Source organism: Nerophis ophidion, linkage group LG01, assembly GCF_033978795.1.
Source record: "Nerophis ophidion isolate RoL-2023_Sa linkage group LG01, RoL_Noph_v1.0, whole genome shotgun sequence".
In the NCBI taxonomy this organism is placed as follows: Eukaryota; Metazoa; Chordata; class Actinopteri; order Syngnathiformes; family Syngnathidae; genus Nerophis; species Nerophis ophidion.
In genome coordinates, this window is record NC_084611.1 from 86,617,738 (window position 1) to 86,635,101 (window position 17,364).

General features: G+C 40.2%; 1 protein-coding gene across 1 annotated transcript in view; it reads right to left on the bottom strand.

Moving 5' to 3' along the window:
• Window positions 1-17,364, bottom strand: part of fam83fb (family with sequence similarity 83 member Fb) — a 53,714-nt gene that overhangs the window by 13,358 nt on the left and 22,992 nt on the right. The window contains exons 2-3 of the mRNA XM_061914481.1: window positions 15,670-15,837; window positions 8,171-8,292 (exon numbers count right to left, since the gene is read on the bottom strand). Coding sequence (XP_061770465.1) covers window positions 8,171-8,292; window positions 15,670-15,837 — 290 coding nt within the window. The remainder of the gene's footprint in view (window positions 1-8,170; window positions 8,293-15,669; window positions 15,838-17,364) is intronic.

The window sequence follows — 17,364 nt, forward strand, 5'->3', positions numbered from 1 at the left end:
AGACTGTAGAATTATCGAGGGGGAGTTCTTGGTTTCTCATGTGGGTTTATTGTTAGGCAGTCTCATTAACGTCCTCCCAGGGTGGCAACAACACACAACAACAGCAGTCACGTTTTCATCTACCGTAAAGCAGTTCGTCTGCCGTAAACAGCAATGTTGTGACACTCTTAAACAGGACAATACTGCCATCTACTGTGCATGCATATGTGACAATGACATCTACGACTTTTAGAGCAGTGGTTCTCAACCTTTTTTCACAGATGTACCCCCTGTGAAATTTTTTTTAGTTCAAGTACCCCCTAATCAGAGCAAAAAAATTTTGGTTAAAAAAAAAAAAGATAAAGAACTAAAATACAGCACTATGTCATCAGTTTCTGATTTGTTAAATTGTATAACAGTGCAAAATATTGCTCATTTGTATTGGTCTTTCTTGAACTACTTGGAAAAAAATATATAAAAATAACTAAAAACTTGTGGAAAAATAAACAAGTGAGTTAATTATAAATAAAGATTTATACACATACTGCGATGAGGTGGCGATTTGTCCAGGGTGTACCCCACCTTCTGCCCGATTGTAGATGAGATAACGCCCCCAACAACGCCCCGCCCCAACCACGCCCCTCGCCCAACCCCTGACCACGCCCCCACCTCCCGAAATCGGAGGTCTCAAGGTTAGCAAGTATGGTTTCAACGTTTGATTGAAACTTTTATTAGAAGATTGCACAGTACAGTACATATTCCGTACAATTGACCACTAAATGGTAACACCCGAATAATTTTTTCAACTTGTTTAAGTCGGAGTCCACGTTAATCAATTCATGGTAAATGTTTTCTTGTTACATTTCACCCGCTTACACTTTTACTCCTGTTTTTTTATTACTAATAATATTCTATAATGTTCTGTGGACCATTTAAAAAACAGCTGTGGGCCGCAATTGGCCCCCAGGCCGCACTTTGCACACCCTTAACAATCAGCACCTTTATACACCTTAATGCCTCAATGTTTTATTCCATAAAAGAGAGGACATTCCTCTTTTTTAGTTACTTAATTTGAGTTTTGAATAATCTCACACCATTTTAAATGGCGTTATTATCGATGGCGACGAGTGACTTTCACCGGAAGTGAGTTCGTTGCTTAAATGAGTCCGCCAAAACCTGCCAGGTGAGCGCTAATAATCTCACCAATGCAAACAAAAATTGGTATTGCTTACGGGTGAAAGTAAAGAAAAAGATTATTAATCACAGCGTGTGTAGGATTCTACGTTATAAACGACGCTGCTAAGTGGATAAAACGCATTGCGTGCTAAGTTAGCAGGTGTTAGCAATGGCTGCTACTTGTTTGTCCCAACACACAACGGAACAACCACCGTAAACGTTTAATTTGCAACCTAAGACTCTTTTTTTTAATTTTTTCAAGTCCAAGTCGAATGGTAGGAAATTCTTACTTTTTGGCTTCGAGCAGCACATTAAAGCGAAGCACGTCGAGGACGACGAACTTGTGCGGGAGGCGGACACGGGACAGGTGACACGGCGGCGGGAGAACCACCGTTTCCATGGTTACGGTAAGACACTTTTTTTTCCAGCGAAACTTCTTTTTACTTTTTCGAAAAATGTTTAAAAAGACATGTGTTTTCACAAAGTTATTTTTATGAAATACATATGGGGGGAAGCGGAACAATAGCGGCGTGCTATGTTGCTTGGGGGGGGGGAAATAAATAGCTGTGGGGCCCTTGCTTCCGGGAACCCGAAAACGACATAAATAATGCACATATTTATAATAATAATAAACATCAATATACAAACCCCGTTTCCGAATGAGTTGGGAAATTGTGTTAAATGTAAATATAAACGGAATACGATGATTTGCTAATCTTTTTCAACCCATATTCAATTGAACACACTATAAAGAAAATATATTTTATGTTCAAACTCATAAACTTTATTTATTTTATTGCAAATAATAAATAACATAGAATTTCATGGCTGCAACACGTGCCAAAGTAGTTGGGAAAGGGCATGTTCACCACTGTGTTACATCACCTTTTCTTTTAACAACACTCAATAAACGTTTGGGAACTGAGGAAACTAATTGTTGAAACTTTGAAAGTGGAATTCTTTCCCATTCTTGTTTTATGTAGAGCTTCAGTCGTTCAACAGTCCGGGGTCTCTGCTGTCGTATTTTACGTTTCATAATACGCCACACATTTTCCATGGGAGACAGGTCTGGACTGCAGGCGGGCCTGGAAGGTACCCGCACTCTTTTTTTTTACGAAGCCACACTGTTGTAACACCTTCTGAATGTGGCTGGGCATTGTCTTGCTGAAATAAGCAGGGGCGTCCATGAAAAAGACGGCGCTTAGATGACAGCATATGTTGTTCCAAAATCTGTATGTACCTTTCAGCATTAATGGTGCCTTTACAGATGTGTAAGTTACCCATGCCTTGGGCACTAATGCATCCCCATACCATCACAGATGCTGGCTATAACAGTCTGGATGGTTCGCTTCCCCTTTGGTCCGGATGACACGATGTCGAATATTTCAAAAAACAATTTGAAATGTGGACTCGGCAGACCACAGAACACTTTTCCACTTTGCATCAGTCCATCTTAGATGATCTCGGGCCCAGAGAAGCCGGCGGCGTTTCTGGATGTTGTTGATAAATGGCTTTCGCTTTGCATAGTAGAGCTTTAACTTGCACTTACAGATGTAGCGACGAAATGTATTTAGTGACAGTGGTTTTCTGAAGTGTTCCTGAGCCCATGTGGTGATATCCTTTAGAGATTGATGTTGGTTTTTGATACAGTGCCGTCTGAGGGATCGAAGGTCATGGTCATTCAATGTTGGTTTCCGGCCATGCCGCTTACGTGGAGTGATTTCTCCAGATTCTCTGAACCTTTTGATGATATTATGGACCGTAGATGTTGAAATCCCTAAATTTCTTGCAATTGCACTTTGAAAAACGTTGTTCTTAAACTGTTTGACTATTTGCTCACGCAGTTGTGGACAAAGGGGTGTACCTCGCCCCATCCTTTCTTGTGAAAGACTGAGCATTTTTCGGGAAGCTGTTTTTACACCCAATCATGGCACCCACCTGTTCCCAATCAGCCTGCACACCTGTGGGATGTTCCAAATAAGTGTTTGATGAGCATTCCTCAACTTTATCAATATTTATTGCCACCTTTCCCAACTTATTTGTCACGTGTTGCTGGCATTTACCCCTTTGCATCAGTCCCTCTTAGATGAGCTCGGGCCCAGCGAAGCCTGCGGCGTTCCTGGGTGTTGTTGATAAATGGCTTTCGCTTTGCATAGAACAGTTTTAACTTGCACTTACAGATGTAGCGACCAACTGTAGTGACTGACAGTGGTTTTATGAAGTGTTCCTGAGCCTATGTGGTGATATCCTTTGCACACTGATATCGGTTTTTGATGCAGTACCGCCTGAGGGATCAAAGGTCCGTAATAACATCGCTTACGTGCAGTGATTTCTCCAGATTCTCTGAACCTTTTGATGATTTTACGGACCGTAAATGGTGAAATCCCTAAATTCCTTGCAATAGCTTGTTGAGAAATGTTGTTCTAAAACTGTTCGACAATTTGCTTACAAATTGGTGACCCTCACCCCATCCTTCTGTGTGAATGACTTAGCATTTTACAGAAGCTGCTTTTACACCCAATCATGGCACCCACCTGTTCCCAATTAGCCTGCACACCTGTGGGATGTTCCAAATAAGTGCTTGATGAGCATTCCTCAACTTTATCCGTATTTATTGCCACCTTTCCCAACTTCTTTGTCACGTGTTGCTGGCATCAAATTCTAAATTTAATGATTATTTGCAAAAAAAAAAATGTTTATCAGTTTGAACATCAAATATGTTGTCTTTGTAGCATATTCAACTGAATATGGGTTGAAAATGATTTGCTAATCATTGTATTCCGTTTATATTTACATCTAACACAATTTCCCAACTTATATCGAAACAGGGTTAGTAGAACATTGTATGTATTCTTATAATTATATAAAATACTTATATCTGTATATGTAAAGTAAAAGGTATACAGTTAATAATAATAATGGTAGTAATAACTCAGTTAGTTGCCAAACTAGATCAGCCTTTTTCCAACAACACTATTTGTTTTGCATATCTGCCGTGTGTTTATTTAAATGAGAACAAGGAAAAGTGATGTTTTTGCGCCGCGTGGTGAGCGAACGCGTCCTTTTGTCTTTGTGTAAACGCTTGTGAGCCGCTTTTCAAGTGGAATCAATCACACCGTGATTGATTGATATATTGAGGTAGACGACGTCGCCGCTTATAATTAGTGACTCCCTTAGCTGTCACCTGGACTCGGCAAGATGGAATTGGGATGCCGTGCTGTTAATCATCGGCGGTAATAAGGCGTTTAAAAACTAGAATAGCGAGTCGGCGCCGGGTGGGGCCGAGGTGAGCGTTGTCTCGTGTTGTGATGAATGCGTGCGGCGCGAGTCGTCCTCTTGCAATTGTCCCAACTGATGAATATGTTCTGTTTAATCAGCTGGCTTGTTGTTTACCTAAATAGGGAGGACGTCTTTTTGATTACACTTTGTGCATAACAACAGGCTGCTACAAGCTTTGCCATTATCGCAAGGACAACACAACACTTTTTCAAGAGCGTAGATGGACAGAATAATTTATCAGGATGTTAGGTTTTACTACTTACGTATAAAATACTACACGGTCTAGCTCCATCCTATCTTGCCGATTGTATTGTACCATATGTCCCGGCAAGAAATCTGCGTTCAAAGGACTCCGGCTTATTAGTGATTCCCAAAGCCCCAAAAAAGTCTGCGGGCTATAGAGCTTTTTCATTTCAGGCTCCAGTACTCTGGAATGCCCTCCCGGTAACAGTTCGAGATGCCACCTCAGTAGAAGCATTTAAGTCTCACCTTAAAACTCATTTGTATACTCTATCCTTTAAATAGACTCCCTTTTTAGACCAGTTGATCTGCCGCTTCTTTTCTTTTTCTCCTATGTCCCACTCTCCTTTGTGGAGGGAGTCCGGTCCGATCCGGTGGCCATGTACTGCTCGCCTGTGTATCAGCTGGGGACATCTCTGCGATGCTGATCCGCCTCCGCTTGGGATGGTTTCCTGCTGGCTCCGCTGTGAACGGGACTCTCGCTGCTGTGTTGGATCCGCTTTGGACTGGACTCTCGCGACTGTGTTGGATCCATTATGGATTGAACTTTCACAGTATCATGTTAGACCCGCTGGACATCCATTGCTTTCCACCTCTCCAAGGTTCTCATAGTCATCATCATTGTCACCGACGTCCCACTGGGTCATTATTGTCACCGATGTCCCACTGGGTGTGAGTTTTCCTTGCCCTTATGTGGGCCTACCGAGGATGTCGTAGTGGTTTGTGCAGCCCTTTGAGACACTAGTGATTTAGGGCTATATAAGTAAACATTGATTGATTGATTGATACATGCAGTGCGCTCATTTATTTGTCACGGCCTGTTTGCCCTTGCTCATGAACACATTATGATGGGACTGTCTTTGCATGTAACTTGGCCTAAATAACACTACTTTGTGGCTAAGCCATTTTTTACGTCGGGTCCCCCACAAGGTTTGGTCCCCTGCAACTAGAGATGCGCGGTTTGCGGTCTCATCCGCGGAGTCCGCGGTATGACGAAAAAATTGATTTTAATTAGATTCGGGCTGGTGGCGGTTGAACCATCCGGAAATGGTTCTGTGATCGGTATCCTTTGCCAATCGAAGTGCCATTTAAGACCAGTGTCATAAAGCGTAGAAGAAAATAAGAGACGCTATTATTCTCCTGAATGACTGCCGGTAGTCACCCAGATAATAAGTATTAGGGCGTGCTATGAAGCCATTGGCTTTGTCGCCTACTACAACATGTATGATCTGCTTCTCAGTCCAGCATCATGTTGTTTGTGGCTTAAGCGGCAACACGCACACGACTGCAAGGCATACTGGGTGACACAGAGTACACTAATGGTTGTGATATAAACAGTTTTAACACTCTTAGTAATATGCGCCACGCTGTGAAGCCACACCAATTAAGAACGACAAACACATTTCGGGAGAACATCCTCATAGTAACACAACATAAACGCAACACAACAAATACCCATAATCCTTTGTATTCATGACAATCCCCTGGCTATTGTATAAATATATTCAGGATGTGTCGCGGATACAAAGGATTATGGGTATTTGTTGTGTTGCGTTTATGTTGTGTTACTTTGAGGATGTTCTCCCGAAATGTGTTTGTCAATCTTGTTGGGTGTGGCTTCACAGCGTGGCGCATATTAGTAAGTGTTAAAGTTGTTTGTATCACAACCATCAGTGTACTCTGTGTCACCCAGTATGCCTTTCAATCTTGAACGAGTAATTGCGGATGCTGCACAAAACATGTTGCCGGACCAACAATCGGTTCGTACATGTTGTTGAAGGTGTCTAAAGCAATGGCTTCAAAGCACGCCCATATTCTTGTCATCAGGATGAACATTATTGGATTGTCGCGTGAACGTTAGCAGCTCCAATTGTCATCAATACTCTGTGAAACAGGTTTAAATAGCTCTGTGTGGTAAAGGCGGACAACCTCTGGTGTATTTCAGCGGGCGGTTGGCGGGCGGGTGCGGTCCTGATAAAATGTTGGTTCGGGTGGACGGCGGGTGGATGACGACTCTGGTGATGCGGTTGCGGATGATATAATTGCCTATCTGTGCATATCTACCTGCAACACTTCCTGATATATTATATTGATATATAATATATTGTTTACAACAGCGTGGCTTCGTAGTAAAAGAGTGTGAGTACTTTGTGTGCAGTCCAGACCTGTCTCCCATCGAAAATGTGTGGCGCATTATGAAGTGTAAAATACGACAACGGAGACCCCGGACTGTTGAACAACTTAAGCTGTACATCAAGCAAGAATAGGAAAGAATTCCACTTTCAAAGCTTCAACAATTAGTTTCCTCAGTTCTCAAACGTTTATTGAGTGTTGTTAAAAGAAAAGGTGATGTAACACAGTGGTGAACATGCCCTTTCCCAACTACTTTGGCACGTGTTGCAGCCATGAAATTTTAAAGTTAATGATTATTCGCAAAAAAATTTTTTTTATCAGTTTTAACATCAAATATGTTGTCTTTGTAGCATATTCAACTGAATACGGGTTGAAAATGATTTACAAATCATTGTATTCCGTTTAGATTTACATCTAACACAATTTCCCAACTCATATGGAAACGGGGTTTGTATTATATTTACACATGATCCAGCCCCACTAGCTGGCCTCTGTTACACTTACCACCCACCAAAAAACCTCACTCTAGTCCGGGTCTGCCTGGTTCAATACCTGTTTAGTTTTGTTCCGCCCGGGACTCCAAACTGGGTCGTCCGGCATGAGAAATGAGCGTGTCAGCTACCAAGCTACCAACCCCATAGCCAGCGCTGCTCTTCAGGTTGTCAGAGGGCGAGGTTTACCAACGTACACATGGTGCGGCCACACCGACCCGCACGCCTGGTCTGCCAGAGAGTAAAAACATGGCGCCGGAGGTCCTAGTGTTGCCTACTTAACAACAAATAATCAATTCCTCTAGACTTTAAAAAAAAAAAAAAAAGGACAAACCTAGTGGAGAGTCTTTTGGAGACGCTCACACTATCACTTGGACAGTGTGGCAGTTTTTAGGATTTTATCAAAAGTCTGACCGATGTGGTCTGTAAATGATCCAAGGCGCTAATACCACGCCACCTTGGCCGCGCTCACCCTTTAGAGCACAGCTGTAACTTCCTGGCACTTAACCTGCAGAAAATGGTTCTTCTCAGGCTTTCAATGTTGACATTTTAACACTTTGCACTATTTTCTTATTCATTACTAACTTATTCCTTATTTTTAAGAGCTTTTTATTAAGTGTTCAATGTCATTTTACAGTTTTGTTGACATTATTTAAGTGTTTTCCATGCTTGTGTTGACATTTCCTCTTCTAGCTGTGGGAATTATAATCAGAGGAATTTTATATTTGAAATATAAATATGTACATTTAACATATTTTTCTCATACTCATGAAAAACATCAATAATTATCGATATCGACCGATATAAAACTCTTATATGGTGATATAGTTTTCAGCCCTATAATATGCACAAAAGACCGTTCCAGTGCTCACCTGTAGGATCCAAAGACCACCTTGTCCCCGTCCACCAACATGTACCTGGTGCACATGGAGCCAGGAAGTCTTCCGAAGGACAGGTTGAAGCCGACCCCCGTCAGCATTCTTGCTCGAATGTTCTGCACACACACAGAGAGTCACGAAGTGGGTCAGGGAGTGAGAAAACACGTCACGCTGAAAGTGTCCTGTTTAGCTTCAAATATTAGGAAGCTGTAATGGGAGACAGTGTTGTTAGAAACACAAAGTCATGGTTTACATACCAATATCTTACACTGCTGCTCTTTCTGCTATTTGTTTTTAAACCTGTCAAATATTGTATTTCAACTGCACCAAATGGAGTAGCTACCTGTGTATATATATATACATATATACACACATACATATATAAATATATATCCATCCATCCATCCATTTTCTACCGCTTATTCCCTTTCGGGGTCGCGGGGGGCGCTGGCGCCTATCTCAGCTACAATCGGGCGGAAGGCAGGGTACACCCTGGACAAGTCGCCACCTCATCGCAGGGCCAACACAGATAGACAGACAACATTCACACTCACATTCACACACTAGGGACCATTTAGTGTTGCCAATCAACCTATCCCCAGGTGCATGTCTTTGGAGGTGGGAGGAAGCCGGAGTACCCGGAGGGAACCCACGCATTCACGGGGAGAACATGCAAACTCCACACAGAAAGATCCCGAGCCTGGATTTGAACCCAGGACTGCAGGAATATATATATATATAAATATATATAAATATATATATATATATATATATATATATATATGTAGGTGTGGGAAAAAATCACAAGACTACTTCATCTCTACAGAACTGTTTCATGAGGGGTTCCCTCAATCATCAGGAGATTTTAATGGAAGCATTCACATACAATGGTTTATATAGGGCACAGAGTGGGTGGGTACAGGCAGGCGTAGGGTGTGGTGATTGGCTCATGTGTTACCTAGGAGGTGTTTCCGTCTGTGGCGGCATGTTGAAATGATTTCACTGCGCTTGTTGAGGGATGATAGATCTGGATGATATATGATAAACAGTTTCTCTTTTAAGCATAGGTTGCATCTTTTATTACCACTGTTGTAAGGTGTGCTGGATGCAAGAATTTGCCATGTTATTGAATATTCAACATTATTGTCTTTGAGGTTCCAAGTGTGTTTGCTGAGTTCTGTAGAATTCCGCAAAGTCTGGTTTCTAAAGGAGGCGTTGTGATTATTCCATCTTGTTTTGAACGCTCCTTCGGTTAATCCTACGTACGTGTCGGATGTGTTAATGTCCTTGCGTGTTACCTTTGCTTGGTAAACGACTGATGTCTGTAAACACCCTCCGTTGAGAGGGCAATCAGGTTTCTTGCGACAGTTACATTCCTTATTGGTTTCAGAGTCGTTTATATATATATATATATATATATATATATATATATATATATATATATATATATATATATATATATATATATATACACATATATATATATTAAGGGTGTAACGGTACGTGTATTTGTATCGAACCGTTTCGGTACGGGGGTTTCGGTTCGGCACGCGGGCGTATCGAACGAGTTCGGAAGCAGAAGTCTTCAAAAGCTGCTCTGCTTTCTGCCTCTGTCTCTGCCTCGTTGTCCCGCCCACACAACGATCTGATTGGTTACATACAAAGCCAATCAGCAGTGCGTATTCAGACTTCAGAGCGATGTAGTCAATGCTTTAGCGTCGAGCAGAGATATTTGTTTAGCAGGCGAGGAGCCGACTCTACCCAAATTATACTAAACACTTCCCAGTCACAACTATTACAAACATCACTATGAGCCCGTTGACCTTCTAGAAACTTAAACTGCAGCTCAGCTCGCTCACAGTATAGGCTTGAGATGAAGGCTAATTAGCTTTTAGCGTAACATTAGCTCAATTTGCTGCGTGTGTGTTTGTGTTTTAAGGGCAGCAAAGCCCTGTCTGTCTGTTATTTGATTGAATTCTATTGTGTTTAGGGATGAATAGTCTCTCCTATTGCAATAGTTACATGAATCATTAGTAATGTAACAGCCTAGTTTTGAATAGCAGGGTCCCTGCTATCACATGTTGATAAAAATACAACATTTACATAATAAAAGTCAACTACAGGCTTCCCAAATGCTGTAATAAATTAAGCATGATGAGTTGACATTAAACAGTTTCAATGGAAACTGTTTAATCTTGCACTTTTTATATGTAGAAGAAAGGTTTTGTCATTTTATTTAATCAAAGAAACAATTTGAGGCAGTTTAATGTGGATTAACATGGGCAGAATTATTATAGTGTTCCCAATGTTAAAAGGATAAAGCCATTGTTTACAAATCTGGTAAATAAATAAGCCAAAAATGTATATTTTGTTGTTTTCTTACTGTACCGAAAATGCACCGAACTGTGACCTCTAAACCGAGGTACGTACCGAACCGAAATGTGTGTGTACCGTTACACCCCTAATATATATATATATATATATATATATATATATATATATATATATATATATATATATATATATATATATACATATGCATATATATGTATATATATATATATATGTGTATATATATATGTGTGTGTATATATATATGTGTGTATATATATATACATATGCATATATATGTATATATATATATATATATATATATATATATATATATATATATATATATATATATATATATATATATATATACATATGCATATATATGTATATATATATATATATATATGTATATATATATGTGTGTGTATATATGTGTGTATATATATATATATGTGTATATATATATATGTGTGTGGGCTTCACGGTGGCAGAGGGGTTAGTGCGTCTGCCTCACAATACGAAGTTCCTGCAGTCCTGGGTTCAAATCCAGGCTCGGGATCTTTCTGTGTGGAGTTTGCATGTTCTCCCCGTGAATGCGTGGGTTCCCTCCGGGTACTCCGGCTTCCTCCCACTTCCAAAGACATGCACCTGGGGATAGGTTGATTGGCAACACTAAATTGGCCGTAGTGTGTGAATGTGAGAATGAATGTTGTCTGTCTATCTGTGTTGGCCCTGCGATGAGGTGGCGACTTGTCCAGGGTGTACCCTGCCTTCCGCCCGATTGTAGCTGAGATAGGCGCCAGCGCCCCCCGCGACCCCGAAAGGGAATAAGCGGTAGAAAATGGATGGATGGATGGATATATATATGTATATATATATATGTATGTATGTATGTATGTATGTATGTATGTATGTATGTATGTATGTATGTATATATATATATATATATATATATATATATATATATATATATAGTAAAGTGTTTATACAAGTCTAGATTTGGGAATGACGTTCCTTAATTGGGAAATATGTTATTGTCTCTTGTTTACGTGTTAGCATTTATGCAAGCTAACGCTAATTGGTCTCCATCCATCCATCCATTTTCTCCCGCTTGTCCCTTAATCACGGTTTTTCTTTCATTTCAATTTAATATGGTAATACTAAATTGTGGGGCAGCATAGCTCGGTTGGTAGAGTGGCCGTGCCAGCAACTCGAGGGTTGCAGGTTCGATTCCCGCTTGTGCCATCCTAGTTACTGCCGTTGTGTACTTGGGCAAGACACTTTACCCACCTGCTCCCAGTGCCACCCACACTGGTTTAAATGTAACTTAGATATCGGGTTTCACTATGTAAAGCGCTTTGAGTCACTTGAGAAAAGCGCTATATAAATATAATTCACAATAAGCGTCGGGACTTTTACAGCGGTTATCATTACTGCCTTTTAATTGTAGCAGGAGTGACCGCAGCTGCTGAAACCGATGCAAAACCGTGGTCGCTCTCTTAACCCGTAACAACTCATACACGTGGCGGTTATCGAGGCTGGCAAACTTACTGACTTCATTCCATTTATCGTCCGGTTAACGTTTTTTTCGTTGAATAGGCTGCACGGGACTATAAGGCGCACTGCGATTAGCAGGTCTATTTTAATACATAAGGCGCATTAAAGGGGCCATATTATGATTTTTTTTCTACATTTAAAATACTTCCTTGTGGTCTACATAACATGTAATAGTGGTTCTTTGGTCAAAATGTTGCATAGATGATGTTTTACAGACCATCTTCAAGCCTCTTTCTGACAGTCGCTTCAGGATGCGCCGTTTTGTGGGCGGTCTTATTTACGTGGCTCACCTTTCACAGAATCTTCTTTCCGTCATCTTTGTTGTAGCGGTGTAGCGTGCAAGGACGGGAGTGGAAGAAGTGTCAAAAGATGGAGCTAACTGTTTTAATGACATTCAGACTTTAATTCAATCAATAACGGAGCAGCTTCTCCTCATCCGTGGCTCACTAGTGCAACAACAACGCTGGAAATGTCTCCCAGAAAAAAACGTTTGACCGGAACTCTCTAATAACTAAAGTTCCGTGGGTCAATACTGTAAACTCACTACAGCGGTATTTTTTAGCGCTTCCATCGCGAGTCTACTGACAGATATAAGTTAGAACTTTACACTACTTTATATTAGAAATGGCAACAGAGGAGGATGAATGTCCCAAAACAAGAAAATAGAGAAAAAGAAGAAGCTTATTGAGTACGGTGTCGGCACGGACTACACATTTTCAGGACTAATGAAGATCCCAAATAAACATCAGCAGCTACCAGAAGGTACAAAAAGTTTATTTTGCATAATATTTCGAAACTTTGAATTTGATGCCTGTCTAGCACAAGTGGCAAAAAAGGCTGAGAAAGTTGAGGAAGGTTCATCAAACACTTATTTGGAACATCCCACAGTTGAACAGGCTAATTGGGAATATGTGGGTGCCATGATTGGGTATAGAAGTAGCTTCCATGAAATGCTCAGTCATTCACAAACAAGGATGGGGCGAGGGTCAACACTTTGTGAATTGATTGGTTTATTGATTGATTGATTGAAACTTGTATTAGTAAATTGCACAGTTCAGTACATATTCTGTACAATTGACCACTAAATGGTAACACCCGAATAAGTTTTACAACTTGTTTAAGTCGGGGTCCACGTTAATAAATTAATGAACAAATGCATGAGTAAATTGTCGAACAGTTTAAGAACATTTCTCAAGGAGCTATTGCAAAGAATTTAGGGATTTCACTATCTGCGATCCGTAATATCATCAAAAGGTTCCGAGAATCTGGAAAAAATCTCTGTACGTAAGCAGGAAGCCCGTGACTTTCGATCCCTCAGGCGGCACTGCATCAAAAAGTGACATCAGTGTGTAAAGGATATCACCACATGGGCTCCAAAACACTTCAGAAAACCACTGTCAGTAACTACAGTTTGTTGCTACATTTGTAAGTGCAAGTTAAAAAGCCATTAATCAACAACACCCAGAAACGCCGCCGATGGACTGATGCAAAGTGTGAAAGTGTTCTGTGGTCTGATTGTTGAACGCCTTAAGCTGTACATTAAGCAAGAATGGGGAAAAAAAAAATCCACCTGAAAAGCTTCAAAAATTGGCCTCCTCAGTTCCCAAACGTTCACTGTGTGTTTTTAAAAGGAAAGGCCATGTAACACAGTGGTAAAAATGCCCCTGTGCCAACTTTTTTGCGATGTGTCGCTGCCATTAAATTGCAAAAAAAAAAATAAGTTTCTCAGTTTCAACATTAAATATATTGTGTTTGCCGTCTATTCAATTGAATATAAGTTGATAAGGTTTTGCAAATCGTTGTATTCTGTTTTTAATGACCATTTACTCAACGTGCCAACTTCTCTGGTTTTGGGTTTTGTAAATACAAGAACTGAACGAGATGGAGCCCGTACACGTACCACAGTTTGAGAATCACTTACATATAAAAGGTGTTTGTGGGGAAAATTCCAATGCCTGTGAGTCACGGAAGTCAAAATAACATCCATACGCATTTGCATTTTGAGTATTTGTGGTCGGCACTTCCTGCATTTCTGCGGTGTGGAATTACAAAGTGCGCAGACCTCGTGCACCTTTGCTTATGCAAGACCAGGAAACGTCTTTGCACAAATATGAGCGGCTGTAAATTTGCCAACAGATTTTGCATTCAAAGAAATTAACCTTGTTGTTCCTTCTGTGACGACCTAAATGAGTCCTGTTTTATTGTGATTAAATTACCTGTAAAACAGTATTTAGTGCCTTTAACGGTTCAAACTCACACGAAACAAACACTGGACAACGTTTGGTCATAAAAAATTAATAAAACAACAGTTGTGTCCAAGGAAATTTTAAGATGCGAGCTCAGGGGTCGGCAACCAAACTCTCGAAAGAGCCATTTTGGACCGAAAATACAAAAAAACGTATCTGTCTGGAGCCGCAAAAAATGAAAAGCCATATATAAGTTTTATAATGAAGGCAACACCTGACGTAAGTGTCTATATTAGCTATAATAGCCTACTATCAAAATGACTATATTAACAGAAATGTTGAAATGTAATATTTATTCTACACATTTTTACAATTTTAGAAACCATTAGTAAATCAGCGACTACTCAGAAGGTGATATAACTCCTGGAAATTACTGTCTTATAATGACCAGAGGTATAGATGTGTGTGTCCAAGTTAAAGTCTTTTAACAGATTTATTACAATCTTTGGCAAGCTAGGTAACGTTTGCTGTGGTCTGGAACAACATGGTACACAAACAACTATCTGAAATGCAGCCAATATTACATACAGATAATGTGTCATGAGACACTAAATTATATACGAAGAGGATAAAAGTAAAGGATATTGAATGAGCTCAAATATACCTACAAATGAGACATTTGTAGGTATAGGTATATTGGGGGCGGCATAGCTCGGTTGGTAGAGCGGCCGTGCCAGCAACTTGAGAGTTGCAGGTTCGATTCCCGCTTCCGCCATCCTAGTTACTGCCGTTGTGTCCTTGGGCAAGACACTTTACCCACCTGCTCCCAGTGCCACCCACACTGGTTTAAATGTAACTTAGATATTGGGTTTCACTATGTAAAAGCGCTTTGAGTCACTAGAGAAAAGCGCTATATAAATATAATTCACTTCACTTCACAGGTGCATACAGCTAGCCTAAATAGCATGTTAGCATTGATTATCTTGCAGTCGTCATGCACTGACCAAATATGCCTGAGTAGCACTCCAGTAAGTCAATAACATCAACAAAGCGCAATTTTGTGCATTCACGCACAGTATAAAACTTTTGGTGGAAAAAATGAGACCAACACTATGGTGAGTTCAAGAACCACCGAAATTAGTAGGACAAAACGATGTTCACCTATTAGTCTCATCAGTGAAGCACACAAACATATTAAACAGTGGGCTTTCTAACTAACGAGAAGGTTTGTGTTATGTTTGTCCTCAAACAAAAAACATAATAAAACAACAAAAAATATTTTTCCCACATCTTTTTCCATTTTCAATCTTTTTTTTTTTAAATGCTACAGGGAGCCAGTAGGGCAGCACTAAAGAGCCAATACTCAGATTCCACTTTTGTGCAACATTCATCACTTATGTGAGGCTCTCATCTTACCCGGAGGTGCTGGGCGCCGATCTGCAGCCTGGAGCACATGTCCAGGAAGTGCGGCACGCCGCTGTTGTCCAGGAGGATGTAGACGGGCACCGCGCGGCGGGAGGCGGCGTCCATCAGGTCCTGCAGGATCTGGAGGTCTGTGAGCAAGTCCATCACGATGGCGATCACCTGTTCCGGAATAAACAACAGTCGCCGTCAATGCAGGGCAGGGGTCAAGGACTCAAAATGTTGAAATATAGAGTAGAGTACATATATGTGTGGTAGTGTATTACAGTGGAACCTGTTTCGGTCATCATTCCTCAGGATTGGCTGACTCAAGTTGACGTAAGCGGATAATAATAGATTTTATTTGTAAAAAAAAACAAAAAAAAAAACTCTTTATATTGAGCAAACAACCTCAAAGTGCCACAGTGTAATAAAACAACTAGGGATGTCCCGATACAACTTTTTCACTTCCGATACGATACCGATATTGTAGCCTTGAATATTTGCCGATACCGATATCAATACGATACGATATAGGCACGAATCATACATATATTTATTCCTTATTTTGTTTTGTAGAATGTTAGAAAAGGCTTGATAAAGTGATGTTACTGTTACTGATGTTGTAGTGTTAAAACAGAAAACAATAGTCAGCAAGAGTAGGTATAGGAAAAACTGACCCATTTATTATTAACCAATTGGTTACATACATTTTAACCTTCAACATAAGAGTATTACCTCAACAAATCCAATAAAAACAAAATGTTATATTTAAAGTGCAAAATAACCACTAATACCAACATAATTATACAATTGAAAAGAATAAATTAAAAATAAATTAGAAAACCCTGAAAAATAACCTAAATAAATCCAATAAAAAAAACAAAAAACGTTTTAAAGTGCAAACAATTCAAGTTCACTTCAGTTATTTTTTTTTACTGTCAGCATATGTTGGAAACAACTGTGGGCAGGGACAAAAACCACAAAAACAACACAATATTGTCCACTGTCCAACTGCTCTAAATTAAGAGTCACAGCTCCAGTTTCACTGACTGACTATGCCCAAAACAATGTAGTAATTACTCTTAGTCTTCACTGAAGAATAGTGTAAACACAATAAACATATCACTCTAATAACAAGAGCATAAAACAAATAATAATCAGTCAGTGCTGACTACCCTTATTACTCCTCCTCCTTCTCCACTTTCTGCAGTCCGAGCATAATGTGGAGATTTTTTTTTAAGAAGATAAGCATTTCGGCATGCTGTGAGTTAAAATACTTCCACACAGCCGACATCAGTACACTTTGCTGAGCACACGCGTTGTCGTTGTTGTGATCTCGTGGGCTGTGCATGCTGGATCAGAGACGCTCTTCTTCCGCGGCCGCCACCAACGTTAATTAAGGGGCCTTGCCGCCACCTACTGTGTTGGAGTGTGATCAAACCAGTCACCTATTATAGAAATGCTGCAGCGGAAAATGGACAGCTTATATCGGAGCGCTTGTATCGGAGTTTTTAGATTCAGTCCGATAAAATCCGATATTCACTTTTTTGGCCAATATCGGACCGATTTCCGATATCAATATCGGATCGGGACCTCCCTAAAAACAACTAACATAAATAAATAAAAAATAATAAAAATAAATAAAATATAAAAGCCTAATACAGGGGTCGGGAACCTTTTTGGCTGAAAGAGCCAAAAAGCCAAATA